This window comes from Epinephelus moara, chromosome 18, assembly GCF_006386435.1.
Source record: "Epinephelus moara isolate mb chromosome 18, YSFRI_EMoa_1.0, whole genome shotgun sequence".
Classification (NCBI taxonomy): domain Eukaryota; kingdom Metazoa; phylum Chordata; class Actinopteri; order Perciformes; family Serranidae; genus Epinephelus; species Epinephelus moara.
The window spans coordinates 36,320,569-36,337,827 of NC_065523.1; the positions used below are offsets into that span (position 1 = coordinate 36,320,569).

General features: G+C 42.6%; 1 protein-coding gene across 2 annotated transcripts in view; it reads left to right on the forward strand.

The window, feature by feature from the left end:
• Positions 1-17,259, forward strand: part of LOC126405301 (myosin-10-like) — a 100,656-nt gene that overhangs the window by 57,082 nt on the left and 26,315 nt on the right. For both annotated transcript variants that reach the window (XM_050068971.1, XM_050068972.1), the window contains 9 exons: positions 4,125-4,217; positions 4,774-4,837; positions 7,014-7,112; positions 9,552-9,695; positions 9,841-9,936; positions 11,981-12,099; positions 12,420-12,572; positions 13,235-13,408; positions 13,517-13,690. In XM_050068971.1, coding sequence (XP_049924928.1) covers positions 4,125-4,217; positions 4,774-4,837; positions 7,014-7,112; positions 9,552-9,695; positions 9,841-9,936; positions 11,981-12,099; positions 12,420-12,572; positions 13,235-13,408; positions 13,517-13,690 — 1,116 coding nt within the window. The remainder of the gene's footprint in view (positions 1-4,124; positions 4,218-4,773; positions 4,838-7,013; positions 7,113-9,551; positions 9,696-9,840; positions 9,937-11,980; positions 12,100-12,419; positions 12,573-13,234; positions 13,409-13,516; positions 13,691-17,259) is intronic.

Genomic DNA, 17,259 nt, shown 5'->3' on the forward strand with positions numbered 1-17,259 from the left:
ACTCTCCACAGTATGAACAGTGGTTACATGAGCCTCAAAACCAGACACAACTCAGCCCTGAGCAGAGTGACCGTCCTCTACTGACCAATCAGACTGCAGTGTTCACAGCTCCACCTTTTAGTACCAGATCTGTGTGCTAGGTACCCCAACAGAGGGGGGACCAAACATGGGGACGGCACAGAACAGCTTTTCACCGTAGAAACATGAAATAAGCGTACTGAACTGAACTGAACTGAACTGAACTGAACTGAACTGTCCTGTACTGCTCGGTGGAAACGGGGCTTTAGTGATGTAGACACTCCAGTCTCAATTAACATATGCACCAGGTGGTCAGTAATAGTCAATTAAGCTGTAATAACCTTGGGTACTACATGCTCAGGTGTAAAATGAAGCTATCACAGGTGATGTAACACGGTGACAGTTGATCAGATCTTTCATATATTCATGCATGTTTTCATTGGTGATGTATTCTAGATGCATGTTTGTAGTTTTTAGTTAGTAATGCATTGGCTTATTCTACAGCTGTAGCCATGATAACATTATTCCAGTAACCAACAGGAGGTGTTATGTGGACGTTGTAGCCTCACCTGGAACTTCATATTTTAATGCACAACGTTTTGTCCCAAATGAGACTCACACTCAGCACTGAATTCGTCCCAGCTCCATCTTCTGTTTCTCATGCTTGCTGCAAAACTTGATATTTTCTGGCTCACTTCTTCTCAGCTTTATTTATCTGGTAGCTATTTTCCTTTCTCTCCCAAACTAAAACCTGATGTTTCTGTGTCCTCTCTAAATTTAATAACTTTAGCAGCAGAGTCTTAGCTGCGACCTATAACCTGCAGCTTTGAGCACACGCGATCCGAGTGAACGCTGGTTTAATGTGCTGTGTTTCAGTAGCTGTAACTCGGGACCTCGGTGCTCCCCTGCCAGAGCACACCATCCACGCTGACCTCCTTAATGCTGCTTTCCCTCTGTGTTGCATTACGGCTGCTCTGAGCACAGGCCAGAGGAATGTAGAGCCAGGGATCGAGGGAGAGCGAAGATAAGGTGGAGGAGAGAGGTTTGGGAGGGGGTGAAAAGGAGGAAGATGAAGTAGTTGAGAAGAGGTAAAGCAGACCAGACTTTCATATTTCTCTCAGTAAGAAAGGCAGATGGGAATACCTGTTTATTCTTTAGTTTAACAGTGATGTATGCACTAGTTTCTGTATTAATCTGTGGCATTCAGAGCCTGAAAGATAAAAGGAAAACATGAGGAGGAGGGTAACTACTCCCTACTTCCCTCAGTAAAACTCACGTGGGTTTAACTGGAGCTTTCCTGCATGCAGATATCAGCCCATTCACAGAGACAAAGGAGACTGCACTGATACATCAAAACTTTGCATGAAGGACTACATTGTCAGTGTCTGGCCAGAGAGAGTCCTGCACAGGTCCAGTTTGCAAACTTGCACCCGCCCACACTCACAAAGATCACTGTAACCTATCCGTTAGCCGCAATTATATCCAAGTCCTTGGCACGGAAAGTGCTAGTGTTTTCATTGTCTTTTTTTCTGCTGTGCAATGGCATTTTTGACGGGCTTCAGATGCTTGAGAACTTATGAAATTTGGCGCGCACAACAGTACTGGTGAAAATTTGGTGATAAGTTCTGTTTATGCCATACGAATTTAGGATTCTTAATTTAGGAAATCCCAAAGTTGGGATGGTTCTGTAAGAGCAAAATGTATGTCCTAAAACCTCCTACAGACTAGAGGTGTGCAATATCATCTTGTATAGTTTTTAATATCATATGAAAAATTCATATCGTGATACTTTAGATATTTCGACTTGTTGACATATTGATGTCTTACCGTTAGTAGGGATGTTCCTTGCGACTAACTTCCCTGTTGACTAAAAAAGGAAAACACTCAGAAAACAAAATTTTGCATTGTTAGGTATTTGAAACACTGTCCCAAAAAATATTGTGTGTATTAAGAGCCCTTTGAAGCCTTTAATCATAATCTTCAACAACCATGTCGGATTTTAAATGCTGCTGAAGTACAAGACACTTCACGCTGTGCGGTATGAACGTGAACATGACGGCAACTCAGTCAAAGTTAACCACTAAAGTAACATCTAAAATAAATTAATTGTCTCTGAAATGTGGGGCACATTGAACCTTGCAGATTTTCTGACATGATGACAGCAATTCACTTAAAATTAATAAAGCAACATGTAAATTATAATTAGATTTCAGCTGAAATGAGAGGCATGTTTCTGCGTGCAGTATGAATGTAAACCTGCACATTATCTGACAACAACGCACTTAAAGATAAATAATATAACACCTCAAAAAGATTCATTGCTGCTGAATTCATTTTCTAGATCAAAGTGCTGCCAAACTGCGCAGGTTTTGTGAGAGGACATTTCTCCAGTTTAAAACTCCAGTCTATTGGAGCATCACCGCAGGGAGGGGGACTGCTGTCTGACCGCTCTGTAGCCCCCACTAGTGGTGGGCGGCTGCATGACACTTAAGCGGCCTTGTGCATGAATAAAACATTAATTGGTTTAACCGACTAATATATCTGGTGTCAAACAGCGAGGTGGCTGACGTTTAATCGTTTAGACGAATAATCACGCACATACCTAACTGTTACCCATGGCAACAACAAGCATGCCTGAAAGCAAAAGTATTACCAACTTTATAAAAGTGCTTGTGACACCTGAAATTTGGCTTTGACTTGCAGCTGAAAACATGCAGCTCATTTCATAGAAAATACCGAGATATATATTGTGTATCACCAGTCAGCCTGTAAATACCATGATATGAATTTTTGTCCATATCAACCAGCCCTACCTGCCATCCACCCATGTTTAGGATTTTGTTTACTCGTTACACAACTTTTTTGCGGGGTACCTGGACTCAGTGCAGGACTCTAATGTAGACCTCTGGTAGAGTTAAACCTTAAGAGTCAGGGAACTTTTGTTCTGGACACTGTTCCCTTGTTGTTTCAGTCATCCTGACCGATTCTGACCAACTGCTATAAGTGAGTTGAGTCGATGCTATCATACAGGGCCTAGACACACTCAGGGGACACGTTATTTCCTCTCTTACATTCACAATTTTCTCCAAGAGGACAAGATGTCGGTAAAAAATGGTATTTTTCAGTTATGATTTTTACATGTTTCCTTGTTTGAGCAGCATCTTCTGGCCGTGATGGAAGTTATGAGATCAGATTATAGTGATTCAGTGACCAGGTTCAGATCTTGGAGGTGCATCAGGATTCAGGACACCGCTCATTCACCTTCTCTCTGCCACAGGCCGAAGAATTCACCGTCAGTCTCTTGTCTTGCTTCCTGTTAACAACACATCTAATTAGGGCTGTACAGTAGGTAGTCACAAGTTTCTTTTGATGGCCATGTCTGGCTGGTGTATAGCATCAGCCAACCACTGTTTCCCCCCAGAGTCCAGAGAAGTATCCTGGAGTCAGATCAAAGCAGGATCTGATGTGCTGTAGGGACTATTTCTGTACTGCTGCTGCCCTGGATAGAGGAGGTCATGTCATGTGTAGGGAGCTGGAGGTTTCTGGGGCTGTAGGGAATGTCCCAACCGCCAATCTACCCAGGTTTTGAGATTTGGGAGGAAGCCATTATTACCATCACGGTGGTGCAGTTTTCATATATATAGTGTACACTATCACGACCACAGGAATGTGCAGGCCGGAAGAAGGCTCTCACTCACGGACCCAAACCAACCGCTCACTATAGGGCATGTGTCGAAACACACACTCTGCGTTGCTCTTGTGGTTTCACGAGTTCCGTCCAGCTGTTTGGTTGTCTTGGCCCGTTAAACTTGTCGAGCCCCCCTGACAAAAATCACATTGTACTGCAGTTGACTAAAGTAAAGCCAGCAGAGCTGTGATAAATTGCTGACTGTCTGACAGATTGGTTTAGCATATTAACGTGGCTACATTTTTTCCTCTTGCTGCCCTGTTGCGAAGAATTGATTTTGCCTTACCAGCTTGTGTATGTTTTGGCAGACACAGAAATATGTGATTAACAGTGATAAAAAAAGATTCATTGCGTGGTGCCAGGCATAAGAAATGTTCGACAGCTCGCTGGCCTCTTACCTCTCTGTTTTTCTCCACAGGGTGAGTTGGAACGCCAGCTCCTGCAAGCCAACCCCATCCTCGAATCTTTTGGCAATGCCAAGACAGTGAAAAATGACAACTCATCTCGCTTTGTGAGTTCACTGTTCCTGTTTCAATGATCATTTGTGTGATTTAGACGCAATCAGATAATATCTTTAAGGGAAACAGATTTACGTAAACTCCACATCAGCTATCAGTGAAATGAATCCTTAATTAAGTCCTCTCTGATCTTGTAGTGATGAGTTACAGGAATCACAACAATTGTCGCTCTAAGCATTTTAAATATTTGTATGACTAAGTCAACCATGTGGCCATGGTTAACCACCATGGTGTTCAGTCCTCATGAATCACCGGCTGTCTCAGATGAGACCAGCAGACAGATGGGCACACATATTCACACACACATTTACTGTCAGGAAACCACAGACATGCCTGAGATTCTTTCTGACCTGGTAACCTGGCTTTTCCTAATATAGGCATTTTGTTCTCCGCTGTGTCTCTGTCGTCTGCAAGAAGCCACAACATGCTATCTAAAGTGCAGAAGAAACATAGGACACGAGTCTGCACTGACATCATCGGCTTTTTTTAAACAACCTGTGAAGTTTCAACAACTGTTTTTAACGTAAACATGCATCTTGTTTCCTACAGGGGAAGTTCATCAGAATAAACTTTGACGTCACGGGCTACATCGTCGGGGCCAACATTGAAACTTGTATCCTTGTTACTGGAACACGCTGGAGGAGCAGACGGTCGAAGGACTGTTTCAAATACAACAGAAGGAGCTCAAAGATAGGGTGCACATTGAGTTTAGATCTCAGAGCAGCGGTTAGGCTGCACGACTCACCACAGCTCATGCTCTCTCAACCACAAGAATGCCATTCCTCGTTCTGCATATTCTCCAGACGGAGCTAGAGGGCACTGAGCTCTAAAGAAGTTCTTATTTTTAGTCTTCATTTTTCTTCATGTTTATTTATGCCTGGTGAGGATAATAATGGAGGTTCCTCTGGTTAATATATCTTTGTTGCAACACTTATAGAAAGAACTGATTGCACAGTGAATGCGTCTGAGATCTACCATTCCTAGAAGATTTATTGGTTAAGCACTTAATTAGAGCTCTTTTATTTAAATAGCAGTTGCTTAGCTTCCTGAAAACACTCCTAAAAACCTTTGCAGTTCACAGTATAAGTGGCTAAATGGCTCAAACAACAGAACTGACGTGCTCAAATGTCTTAAGAGTGTAATGGGCAGCAAAAATTGGCAAATGAAGTATTCAGCACTCACAAATAAGTATGTAGTATTTTTAATAATACAGCAGCAGATGGCAAGGTGGGGCAGTGGTAAGCATTGTCGCCTCACAGCAAGAGGGTTCCTGGTTCGGAGCACCTCTGTGCAGAGTTTGCATGTTCTCCCCATGTCAGCGTGGGTTTCCTCCAGGTGCTCCAGCTTCCTCCCACAGTCCAAAGACATGCAGGTTAAAGGAATAGTGCACCCAAAAATGAAAATTCAGCCATTATCTACTCACCCATATGCTGAGGGAGGCTCAGGTGAAGTTTTAGCATCCTCACATCCCTTGCAGAGATCCAGAATATCTCCATACTGCTCGTCCGTAGTGATCCAAGTGTCCTGAAGCCCCGACATAAAAAGTTGTTTGGAAAAACGTTACTTGAATTCTGTTTTTAGCCTCATTGTATATTTTGTGGTTTCAATTATGTGTTCTTGGACGTTTGAATCTGGGGCGCCGTCACACTCTAAAACTTCACCTGAGCCTCCCTCGGCATATGGGTGAGTAGATAATGGCTGAATTTTCATTTTTGGGTGCACTATCCCTTTAATTGGTGACTCTAAATTGTCCGTAGGTGTGAATGTGAGTGTGAATGGTTGTCTGTCTCTATGTGTCAGCCCTGTGATAGTCTGGTGACCTGTCCAGGGTGAACCCTGCCTCTCACCCAGTGTCAGCTGGGATAGGCTCCAGCCCCCCCGCGACCTCCAACAGGATAAGCCGTTTCAAAAAACAAATGAATGAACGAACACAGCAGCAGAAGGAAACAGATGCGTTTCAGCTCTAGGCCCAAACAATGTACTAGTGAGAAAAACAGTTGTGAGAAATTTTAAGTTGCAAAAAGAAACATGTCATATTCTGACCTTGCAACATCCAGATAAGTGACCAATTAATTTACACACTCACAATAGACAATGCATACATGTACAGTACCACGGACAGTATAAACTCATGGACATAGCCACCGTGACGTCACCCATTGGTTTATGAACTCCTGTTTTGAAGCCTTGAATTTGGCATTTTGTGCCAGAAGTGACCATATTTGGATGATACAGTGAAGCTAGCCCTAGCGCTAGCTGCTAGCTTGGTTAGCATGGTGTATTTATAGCCATGATTAACTGTGATAATGCTACACAGGCTTGAAACCATGAAAACAAACGTACTTACCAGAAAAAACTAAGCATCCGACTCTTTAGAGGGTCTTTTGGTACAACGAAACACTGAACAAGACTTTTTTAGGTGACCAAAATGTTGCATCTAACCTTCATGAACTGCAATGACATGGTGACAGCTATGGCTATGCCTATACTCTGAATATGGGTTTACACCATTGTTACGTTACCTGACGTTACCCAACTTTACGCAACTGGACACTGTGGTAGCGATTTGTCAACGGATTGTGCCCACCTGTCACTGGAAGCAGCCATGTCCTTAATAATGCATAATACATATTCATATACTTCAATCATACCCATCTGTTTTCACATAAAATATGTGGGGAAATCGACCTGTCATTCCTCATGAGCAGATTTCCTACAACAGTGACAGTATCAGTTTCCTGTTTTATCATGTTGTAACTTCTTGGTCAGTCCTTAACCTTTGCTCTCAGATCTTCTGGAGAAGTCGAGGGCCATCAGACAGGCCAAAGATGAGAGGACCTTCCACATTTTCTACCGCCTGCTGGCAGGGGCCGGAGAGCATCTCCGAAGTGAGTGTGTGACAGCTGCCTAAAGCTGGATTTAAAAAAAGTATCCGAGCAACGACAGTGAGGTTTGATGTTTGTGCCAGTTTGCTTCAGGCGGGGTGTAAAGCTAAAGGAGGGCGCTCTGAATTATTACTGCCCATCTAATCTTTTTCCCTTGTGAACTTGTTAGTACATTGTTCCATGATGATGTAGAACATGTTTACAATATTTCTCCAATGATCTAATGGATTTTAAAGGTCACTCAGTCTCTCATTTACTTATCTGCTTACTCTCTGAGGCCAGACTGAATCACTGTGACGTTTCTGTCCATCCAACAATCATTTAGATAATTACTTTTTGAGAGCAAATAACTCATCATGGTCCTAATTCACTTCAAGCTAGAGGGTGGTACTTTGACATATAAATGAACATCTGTTGAATTCAAGCTGTGCCAAACAACTTCACGCAGTGCTGATTAAGCCTATCGCCGCCAGTGAAAGCTCTCTGTATTTCTTGGTGTTCAGAAAAATATGATAACGGAACTGATGATGGGTAAAATAGTGAGTGATCAGTTGGTAACCTTGTGGAACTTTGAGACTTTAAGTCAAGAAGATAGCTGGAGAGCCCGACGTTCAAAATGTGTTGAAGTTCGTCAGTATGAAAAATAAAGATTACTGGGGTCTAAATGGAGAAATTTTAGTTTCAGAACTTTCTTCTTCTCCCAGAAAACCTTCAAGAAATTTAGAAACCATTATGAAATCACAGATCAATAAAATAAAGCATTTCCCAGATTTTTTTTTCTATCCTGAACATTTACATTTTTTGTATCCTTAATAGTCGACACTCTGTCTCAATATATAAGAGAATTTAAATGTCAGCTGCGATCAAATCTGAAATTAAACCAGATAGTACAGAGAAATACTGAGTTCTATGCACCAGAAGCGATGAGTCTTACGTCAACCAGCCAGAACTAAACAGGGAAGTGATTATTTTATTTATTTTCTGTTTATTTGTTTTGCTTTTTTTCTGTTTGGTCCTGCTTGTTGTTCAGTTTTTAATTAATTAATTTTAATTTAATACAATTTTTAATTTAATTTAATTTTAATTTTTTAATTTTCACACAAAATCATACGCTGTCGGCTGAGGCTACGAAACAAGGGGCCACTTGCTATTAGGATAAACATTCACACAAACTCACACACCAATTTGGAGTTCAGTATGCAGACTGGAGGAGCTGGGGATCGAACCACTGATCATCCGATTAGTGGATGATGCGATTCAACCCCTTAGATCGTGCCCCTTGCATGTGCATGATTCTTATGTTTTCCTCTGATAGTACATATGTTGACAGTTTGAAGTAAAGAGTTGGTTTTTTTTTTTTTTAAAAAAAAAGGAAAGCTGGGACGAGCTAGGAGTATGACAGAAAGTATATTGAGTGGAAGCTTTGGATAAAATAAAAACGCAGCATTCAGAGGAAGTATTAAAGTCAAAAAAGATTTGAAAAAGCTCTCCTGGGGGCGGGGGAGATGCGGCAAGCTCACCTGCAGGCATTCATAATAGGCACACCTCGACAATGTTTGTGTAATAACTCTCACAGCCAGAGAGTGGAGACAAAAGTTCTGCACTCCAGCTTAACAGAACAGAAAGCATCTTAAGGTCCTGATCACACAGAAAGCTTTTTGCAGGTTGCAACCACCTCATCGTGTCCTCACACTAACCCTCCCGAGTAATCAATCTACCATTTTTTTGTTTGTTTTTTTCCACAGTAATCAGTGTGTAGTTGCTGCCATGTTGAGGCAGAGGGTGCTGTCTGTAGCTCTGGTTGAGGGTGAGAGGCTGTCAGCAGATAAACAGAGATCTGTGTGGGTACATGAGACCCTAAAAAAGAGGCTGGATCATGGGGAGTACCACCAGTTGGTCCAGGAGCTTCTCCTCCATCATGGACGTTTACAGGCAGATTTTAGGATGACTCAGGGGCAGTTTGACAACCTGCTGTCTATCATCAGGCCGTATAGCTCTGGGTATCCAGCAACCACTACCACCAGTTTCTCCTCCATTGTTTGCGACTGTAAACTTGTTGCAGTGACCACCACAGAAGACCCGCCTCTCACATCATCCCATTGGACAATGGGGGAAAAAAGAGATGACATTAGATGCCTTACGGCTCTTAGTTGAAGTATTTTCAACTCGAGGAGTTCAGAGCGCTCCGGCAAAAAGCGCAGACACTTGAGGCATGTAGCAACGCAAAAACCACGAGCAAAAAGCTTCATTCTCATTAAAAGCAATTACAAAAAGCCGCCGCCAGCTGCTAAAACGCTTCCTGTGTGATCAGGGCCTAACTTGCCGCTGGAGAAACATGCATCTTAAAACCAAAGAATAAATAAGAGGATACTGGTTTGAAATGATCATTAAAATACCCATGAACTTAAAAAAAAATCATGGTTCTTTCTTTTCCTTCTCCAGCCGACCTGCTCCTCGAAGGTTTTAACAACTACCGTTTCCTGTCAAATGGCAACATTCCCATCCCTGGTCAGCAGGACAAGGAAAACTTCCAGGAGACTCTGGATGCCATGCACATCATGAGCTTCTCCCATGACGAGATTGTCTGTGAGTAGTACTTCCAGATGTGCCCTGAAACAAAGTACACTCTCGTTCTCTTTGTGTAATTACATACCGATTGTTTCCTCTGTAATTCTGCCATTACCTAATTCCCCTCCTGAGGATCACTAAAGTGTTATCCTCTCCCTGCCAGGCATGTTGAAGGTGGTCTCTGCAGTGCTGCAGTTTGGCAACATTGTCTTTAAGAAAGAGAGGAACACTGATCAGGCCTCCATGCCTGAGAACACAGGTAAACATCCCACACACAGCTCTCGTCGCTGGTGTCAGTCATGACTCATGAATCCAGAAAACAAGATGACTGTGTGGCTTCAGCTTCCAACACAACAGGTGGTGGAAAACACACCATCATTTCCATATGCATACACACACACACTATTTTCTCATTCACTGTGAGCACATGCTTTATTAGAAGCATCATAACACTGAAGTTAGATTGTGTGTCCCAGTTTAAAGTCACACACGCTTGATGTTAAAATGTAGTAAGGCAGTGATGCTTTCAGACTTATTTGTTTAATTTCTGATTTCATTATTTGAACACAGCATCAAACTTAGATTCCCAGAAACTCCGATTTTGAAGATAGTAAAATAACACAGATCTGTTATTTATTTCTTTATAACTCAAATTTTTATTTATCTGTTCAGTCAAATCTGAACAAATAAACAGTACTTGAACTTGAACTCAACATATCCACAGGCACCTGGTAGCCACACATTCTTATACCCATAATAGTAACTTAGCAACCATAGCAGTACAATGGCTGAACCCCACATCTTTACAGTTCAACTGACATATTACAAAACAAAAAAAAGGCTGCCCATGACCTCATAAAACTTTCAGCGTCATCGTTGACCCAAGCTTACGTGTTCGTTTGACACAATTTCTAACATAGATTTCTTCCATTTTTCAAAATCTGGAGATGATGTACTCTTCCAGAATTTAAGGATCACTTGAGCAGCTGTGACGACCCCTACATTTATCACAACAAGGTCACATTTTGAGACATTCAGCAGTTCTGTTTGGTCCCCTGTAAGGCGTAAGCTGTGTCTCAATTCAACACCTGCAGCCTCTGAGGGACGCGGCCTTCGCAGAGACCGCATTAGCCAAACCGAACGGTCTCCGAAATGAGGCGGTCTGATCTGGGGAAGATTTCCTGGGTGCATCACCAGTTGTTCTAGCCCCGACCTGTTGGTGTTCCTGTTATCTAGCAACCTAGCAATTATATTTAATACTTGAGGAGGTGAACTCATTAAATTAAGACTGTTTAAAGGGATAGTGCACCCAAAAATGAAAATTCAGCCATTATCTACTCACCCATATGCCGAGGGAGGCTCAGGTGAAGTTTTAGAGTCCTCACATCACTTGTGGAGATCCAAGGGGAGAGGAGGTAGCAACACAACTCCACCTAATGGAGGCTGACGGCGCCCCAGATTCAAACGTCCAAAAACACATAATTGAAACCACAAAATATCTCCATACTGCTCGTCCGTAGTGCACTATCCCTTTAAGCTGTGTGCTTTTAGCTAATAGTAATGTTAACAACAGTTAACCGTTAGCCACAGCAGCCCGGGTTCGACTCCAGCATGTGGCCCTTTGCCGCATGTCATTCCCTCCGTGTCTCTCTCCCCCTTCATGCTTACCTGTCCTGTCAATTAAAGGCTAAAATGCCCAAATGCCCAAAAAAATCAAATCACGCAATGCATCTTGGGATAAGCCGGGCCACGAAGGATTCATCCGTTGCATCCTCCAAATTCTCGGAAAGAAGGCTACATTTCTCGGCCGCATTTACAGGGGCCTTCGAAATGGTGCAGCCTTGGTCGCAACGATGTGACGCAGTCGGTCTCCAAATGCAGCCTCAAAGGGTGCAGCCCCTGAACTGACACACAGCTATAGCCTTGGTGTTTTAGGTACCGTCATACCCAACCGCCTCCCTATGTGTTCCACAACTTTTTCCCAAAGTGGGTTAACCGGTTTACATTCCCAGAGTGCATGTAGACATGTTTCTGTTTCCGCCTGACATTTCCAGCATGAATTATTCACCAGTAGACCCATCCTGTGCAGCTTAGGAGGAGCAAAGTAAAACCTATGAATTAATTTATACTGAGTAAATTTCCTCTTTGCCTCGTTTATATATTTCCCAGTATTTGATCGTGTTTTTGACCATTCCTCATTCAAATCTGTGATTTTTAATTAAATCTGAATGTGCAAACTCATGTGAAGTTCACATTTATATCAAGCGGTTAGTGACATATTTCCTGCTTCCTTGCACTCTCAGTGGCGCAGAAGCTCTGCCACCTGCTTGGGATGAATGTGATGGAGTTCACCAGAGCTATCCTCACCCCGCGGATCAAAGTGGGACGTGACTACGTACAGAAGGCACAGACCAAAGAACAGGTATGGTGCCATCAAACTCTATAGATAACGACTATGTTTGTTTGCCATGTTTTAGCTGTTAAAGAAGTGAAAACCTGTAAAAGTTTAATTTGTGCCTGTGCTTTGATATCTTTGTTTATAGCACACCTGACTTATGCAAATTCATGGGTCATAGAGTAGGTTTAAACACCTTTCTTTTGATTTGTCCTTACTGTGTTTCACACCATACTAAGTCAACAACACAAAGTTTATTTTCTTATAGTTCCACTCATGGCTCGATGAGCTAACAGTGTCTGTCATGGTGACTCTCTCTGATCCTGCGCTCTTTGTTGTTTCCTCAGGCTGACTTTGCTGTTGAAGCCCTGGCTAAGGCAACATATGAGCGTCTGTTCCGCTGGCTGGTCCACCGCATCAACAAGGCCCTGGACAGGACCAAACGTCAGGGGGCGTCTTTCATCGGCATCCTGGATATCGCTGGCTTTGAAATTTTTGAGGTGCTGATTGTGGTGCTTTGATACGATCAAACTCATTTCCACAAAACTCAGACTGCCTTCTAATGTTGTAGTGTTGTAGTGTTCAACACTATTTTTACCCTCTATTGGTCGATTTCAAAAACATTTTGGGGACAATCTTTGCCTTAAGCTAACATTAACAGTTAGATTAATACTTGAAGTAGCTGGAATTGGTGGGGCCCATATTGAGCAAGTTCAAAATAATTTAACATACATGGTTCAACATCTTTATGTGGCATGTTCTGCAAGTTTTGTGTTGATGGGATAAACAATTTTGGATTTGTGGTCAAATTTGTGTTATGCCACAGAAATTTGTTGCACTTGTAGCGCCCCCTAGTGGACTATTTCAATGAAACTTTCAGGATATGTTTCAGGTACTTATGTGGACATATCTTGCAGGTTTCGTCATGACTGGCCAAATGGTTGTGGAGTTAGGTCTATTTATGTGCTTAGTGACGCCCCTTTAAAGTTCATTGGTCAGAATCTCCAAAACGGTGATATCAATCAACATGTGATCATTTCTGTGATCCACAGAAAGATTGGAGCAAATCGGACCTGGGGGTTAGGAGGAGACGTCAAAAATGTGTTTTATGAAAAATCATATCACGATAAATAACAAATGTCTTCTTTACGCTTCCTTTCAGCTGAACTCATTTGAGCAGCTTTGTATCAACTACACCAACGAGAAGCTGCAGCAGCTCTTCAACCACACCATGTTCATCTTGGAGCAGGAGGAGTACCAGAGGGAGGGCATCGAGTGGAGCTTCATCGACTTCGGCCTGGACCTGCAGCCGTGCATCGACCTCATTGAGAGGCCGGTCAGTGTTCTCCCTCTGTGTGTGTGTGTGTGTGTGTGTGTGTGTGTGTGTGTGACTGTACGTGTCTGCCTATGAATACACGTGTTGAATGATTTCTGTCTCCCTCAGAATAACCCTCCTGGTATCCTCGCTCTGCTGGATGAGGAGTGCTGGTTTCCCAAGGCCACCGACAAGACCTTCATAGACAAGGTCCTCCAGGAGCAGGGCACACACACCAAGTTTCAGAAGCCGCGTCAGCTCAAGGACAAAGCTGACTTCTGCATTATTCACTACGCAGGGAGGGTATGTATTTCAGGCACATTAATGTGTCTTGTGGGAACAATAGATGATTGGACCTTCAATTCTAACGGGTAACTTCGATATTTTTCAACCTGGACTGTGTGTAGTGTATTTTTGGAGAAATGGCCCTTTTTAAAATAGTAGGCTGTCTTACAGACAGGCTTTCGTCTCACTAGTTCTGTTCTGTAAAGAGAGGTGTATGTCCAGGAGAGGACTCAGGAGTGGGCTGTGATGTCTACAAAACACAGTGTGCAGCGTTGCATCGGAGTCAGGTAGACATCATCCCCTCTGGTGGTGCCAAAGATGGCAACCAGAGGGTTTGGTTGCAGGTCAAAGTTGAGGATTGAGGATAAGGATTGGAAAACATCCTTCCAGTATTTCTCAAGTCTTGGACACGTCCAATACATGTGAATAAGAGAAGCCTCATCTCTTGAAGATTTGCAAACTGCAATACATAATTAGCACCATAGAATAGGAAGCACCGAAATTAGTCATGACTGCATAACTGAGTCCTCTTCAAAAACTGTTTCAGCTTGCGTTTAAAGTGATCGAAATCCAATTTGAGTTCTGTAGACTAAAAAGTCCACACGTTAATTCCATGGACAGAAAAAGCTGTTTGTCCAAATGAGGATTTACACAAGTGACCCTTACAATTCCCACCGGCTGCTCCACGTGTTACTGAGCCAGAAGCTACAAGCGGCTGAAATGAGTTTCATTTGTGGGGTGTCTGGGCTCAGCCGTAGAGATAGGGTGAGCAGCTCGGACATCCGGAGGGAGCTCGGAGTAGAGCCGCTGCTCCTTCACGTCGAAAGGGGTCAGTTGAGGTGGTTCAACATCTGATCAGGATCCTCCTGGGCGCCTCCTGTTAGAGGTGTTTCGAGCAAGTCCCACTGGAAGGAGGCCCTGGGCAGACCCAGAACACACTGGAGGGATTACATATCTCATCTGGCCTGGGAACAGCTTGGGGTCCTCCAGGAGGAGCTGGAAAGTGTTGCTGAAGAGAGGGACGTTTAGGGTGCTCTGCTTGGCCTGCTGCCCCCGTGACCTGGCCCTGGATAAGTGGATGGATGGATGGATGGATGGATGGATGGATGGATTAATTCACCAAGATAGATGTGTAAATATGCTGGCTCTATACATGCTAAAAAATACATGGAGTCTGGTGGCTTTTGAGATAGCGATTTTCGGGCTTGTCAATGTCTAAACACAAAAGGATCTTACTCTCACAAAAAGGTCTATCTCGTCTGGATCCTTTCCATAATGTTGTCAGACACTTACACTAATAATCTGAGCCTGTCAGTGGCAAAATCAAACACTTTTACATCGCAGCCCGTTTCGTTGCTGCTGGCTGCAGTGCCTGCTCTCAATATTGGACCAGTTTTTTAAAAAAATGTTCCCATTCGTCACTTAGACACAAAAACAATGGAAAATAAGATTCAGGTTGGAAAATGCTGAAGTGACCTTCCAAGTATGCTACTACCCTTAAAAAACAACATTTTTGAAAACCATTATTCATGTCCCCTTCATAGCCTCAGATTGATCCATGTGTTTTTCTTATGCAACAGCTCAGTTTGTAGCGCGCTTTGAAGCCTTTCTCGGAGGCACAGATTTAGCTCCCCTGAAGGCGCCGTTAACCAGGTCATTGCCTGAAAACAATAGCCCAGTTGTCGTAGCGCTGCTGTTGGAAACCCACATCTGGTTCACATTGGTGTGTGATTGAGCCTTTGGTGCCTGGCGGTTACATAACGGAGGTTTTCAACTTTCACCTTTGTGTGGTGGTCTGCCATCTGTAAAGAGAAAACGATACTCCACCACATTCCAGAGAGGACGCTTGTCAGTTGCAGCGTGAAATCTGATATCCCAAGAGTGGTGGTTTAATTAGGTTTACCTGTCTCTTTTTCCTGTCTCGGGCATGTGTATACGAACACAGTGAAGAGCATCAGTCAGTCGTGTCTAAACATCAGTCCTGGACCTGAGCCTTGCCATGACAAACAGGTGGAAATCTCAGATTCAGCCTAATATCAAGCGCTCAGTATTCAATACTGAAGCCAGCTTTGAAATTGAACTTCATCAAATAAACCCTGCATGACAGAGTGATACTGAAGAGGAACACAGGCGCAAACACTGTGAGTTTGCTTTTCCAGGATTCTGATGAAACCCATATGGAGATCTGACATTCCTCTTCTCGGGTTGCCGACCGTGTCAATTGCTTATTATGTCCTGCTCTAATCCAGCACTCTTCATAGTACTCTCGACATTTGGAAAACACTTCCAAGTAAAAGTCATCATCGTGTTTCAGTCCCATCAGAACACTGTGGTCCAGAAAGTCCTGACTGTGCTGTCAGTTGAATATGATGTGCACATTATATAAAGTCTTTGTTTTAACCCTGGTGTAATTATATATCAAGCTGAGGTATACTCCAGTATGTAAGTATCGCCTGTCACTGATTTGCTTAACTGTCCATCACTCATTGTGTGCTTCCACACTGCACATACTGCACGTCTGCTGAGATGAAACAACTGTGTGCTATTTGAAAACTCTATTAGAGCCAGATCTAACTGACAGCTGCAGACAGGTGAAGCAGCATACCAGCAGCAGTTCATCAGATACTGAGAGACAGTTGTCTTTAAGTGCATTTTTTCTTAACCACTTCCACTCCGCTCCTCCCTACCACAAACCCAATATTGTCTTTTTTAGGAGGGAGCAGGGATCTTAATAATATTAATAAACTTAATTTGTATAGCACTTTTCATAACACAGTTACAAAGTGCTTTGTGAGACAAATAGATCTAGAAAAAAAAAAACAATAAAAACATTAAACATAGGCTGAGACCAGATAATCAGACACTAATAAATAATTAAATAAATAATAAAATTGATAAAAGATGGATAAAAACTAGACACACCACAGATTTACTGTAAAAAAAAGAAAGAAAAAGAATTCCCTTAAAAGTATTAAACGAAGACACTAAGTTTGCTAACTTAAGTTTCACAGCTGCGAGGCTCTCACTCAAAATGCCTAGTTTCCTTTTGTTATGAGGCGAGATGTAGGAACAGCTAGGAGGGTCCTACCTGAGGCAGGCAGCGGCGAGGCTCATAGGGTGCAAGTAAATCTACAATGTATGTCGGAGCAAGCGGGAGATGGCAGGTCAACAGTGTGTGCCATAGACATATAAATCATGTAAAAGCTGTGAAACTGAAGATTAATTTGAGATGCAGCTCAGCACTGTGTGTCAGTTTTTCTAGTTATAAGTCTGTAATAAACATTATGTTTTACTTAGGTACCTATTTAAACTTTGAAAGTTTAGAGTGTACTAGTCCATACCCATTGAGTGCACAGTTGCCCACGTACAGTTTCACATTAAATAGTTAAAATAATTAGTATTAATTAGTAATAATTATTATTAGATTAAATAGTCAACTGAACCCATTAAGAAGAGCAATGTATTCAGACAGAGTTTTTATGAATTTGATAGTACAATTGCTAGCTAAAACTGTACATTAGTAGTTGAGGTAGCACGTTGAAAGGCAGATAGTTAAAGTCATTGCCTTATAGAAGCTCAGTTTTAGT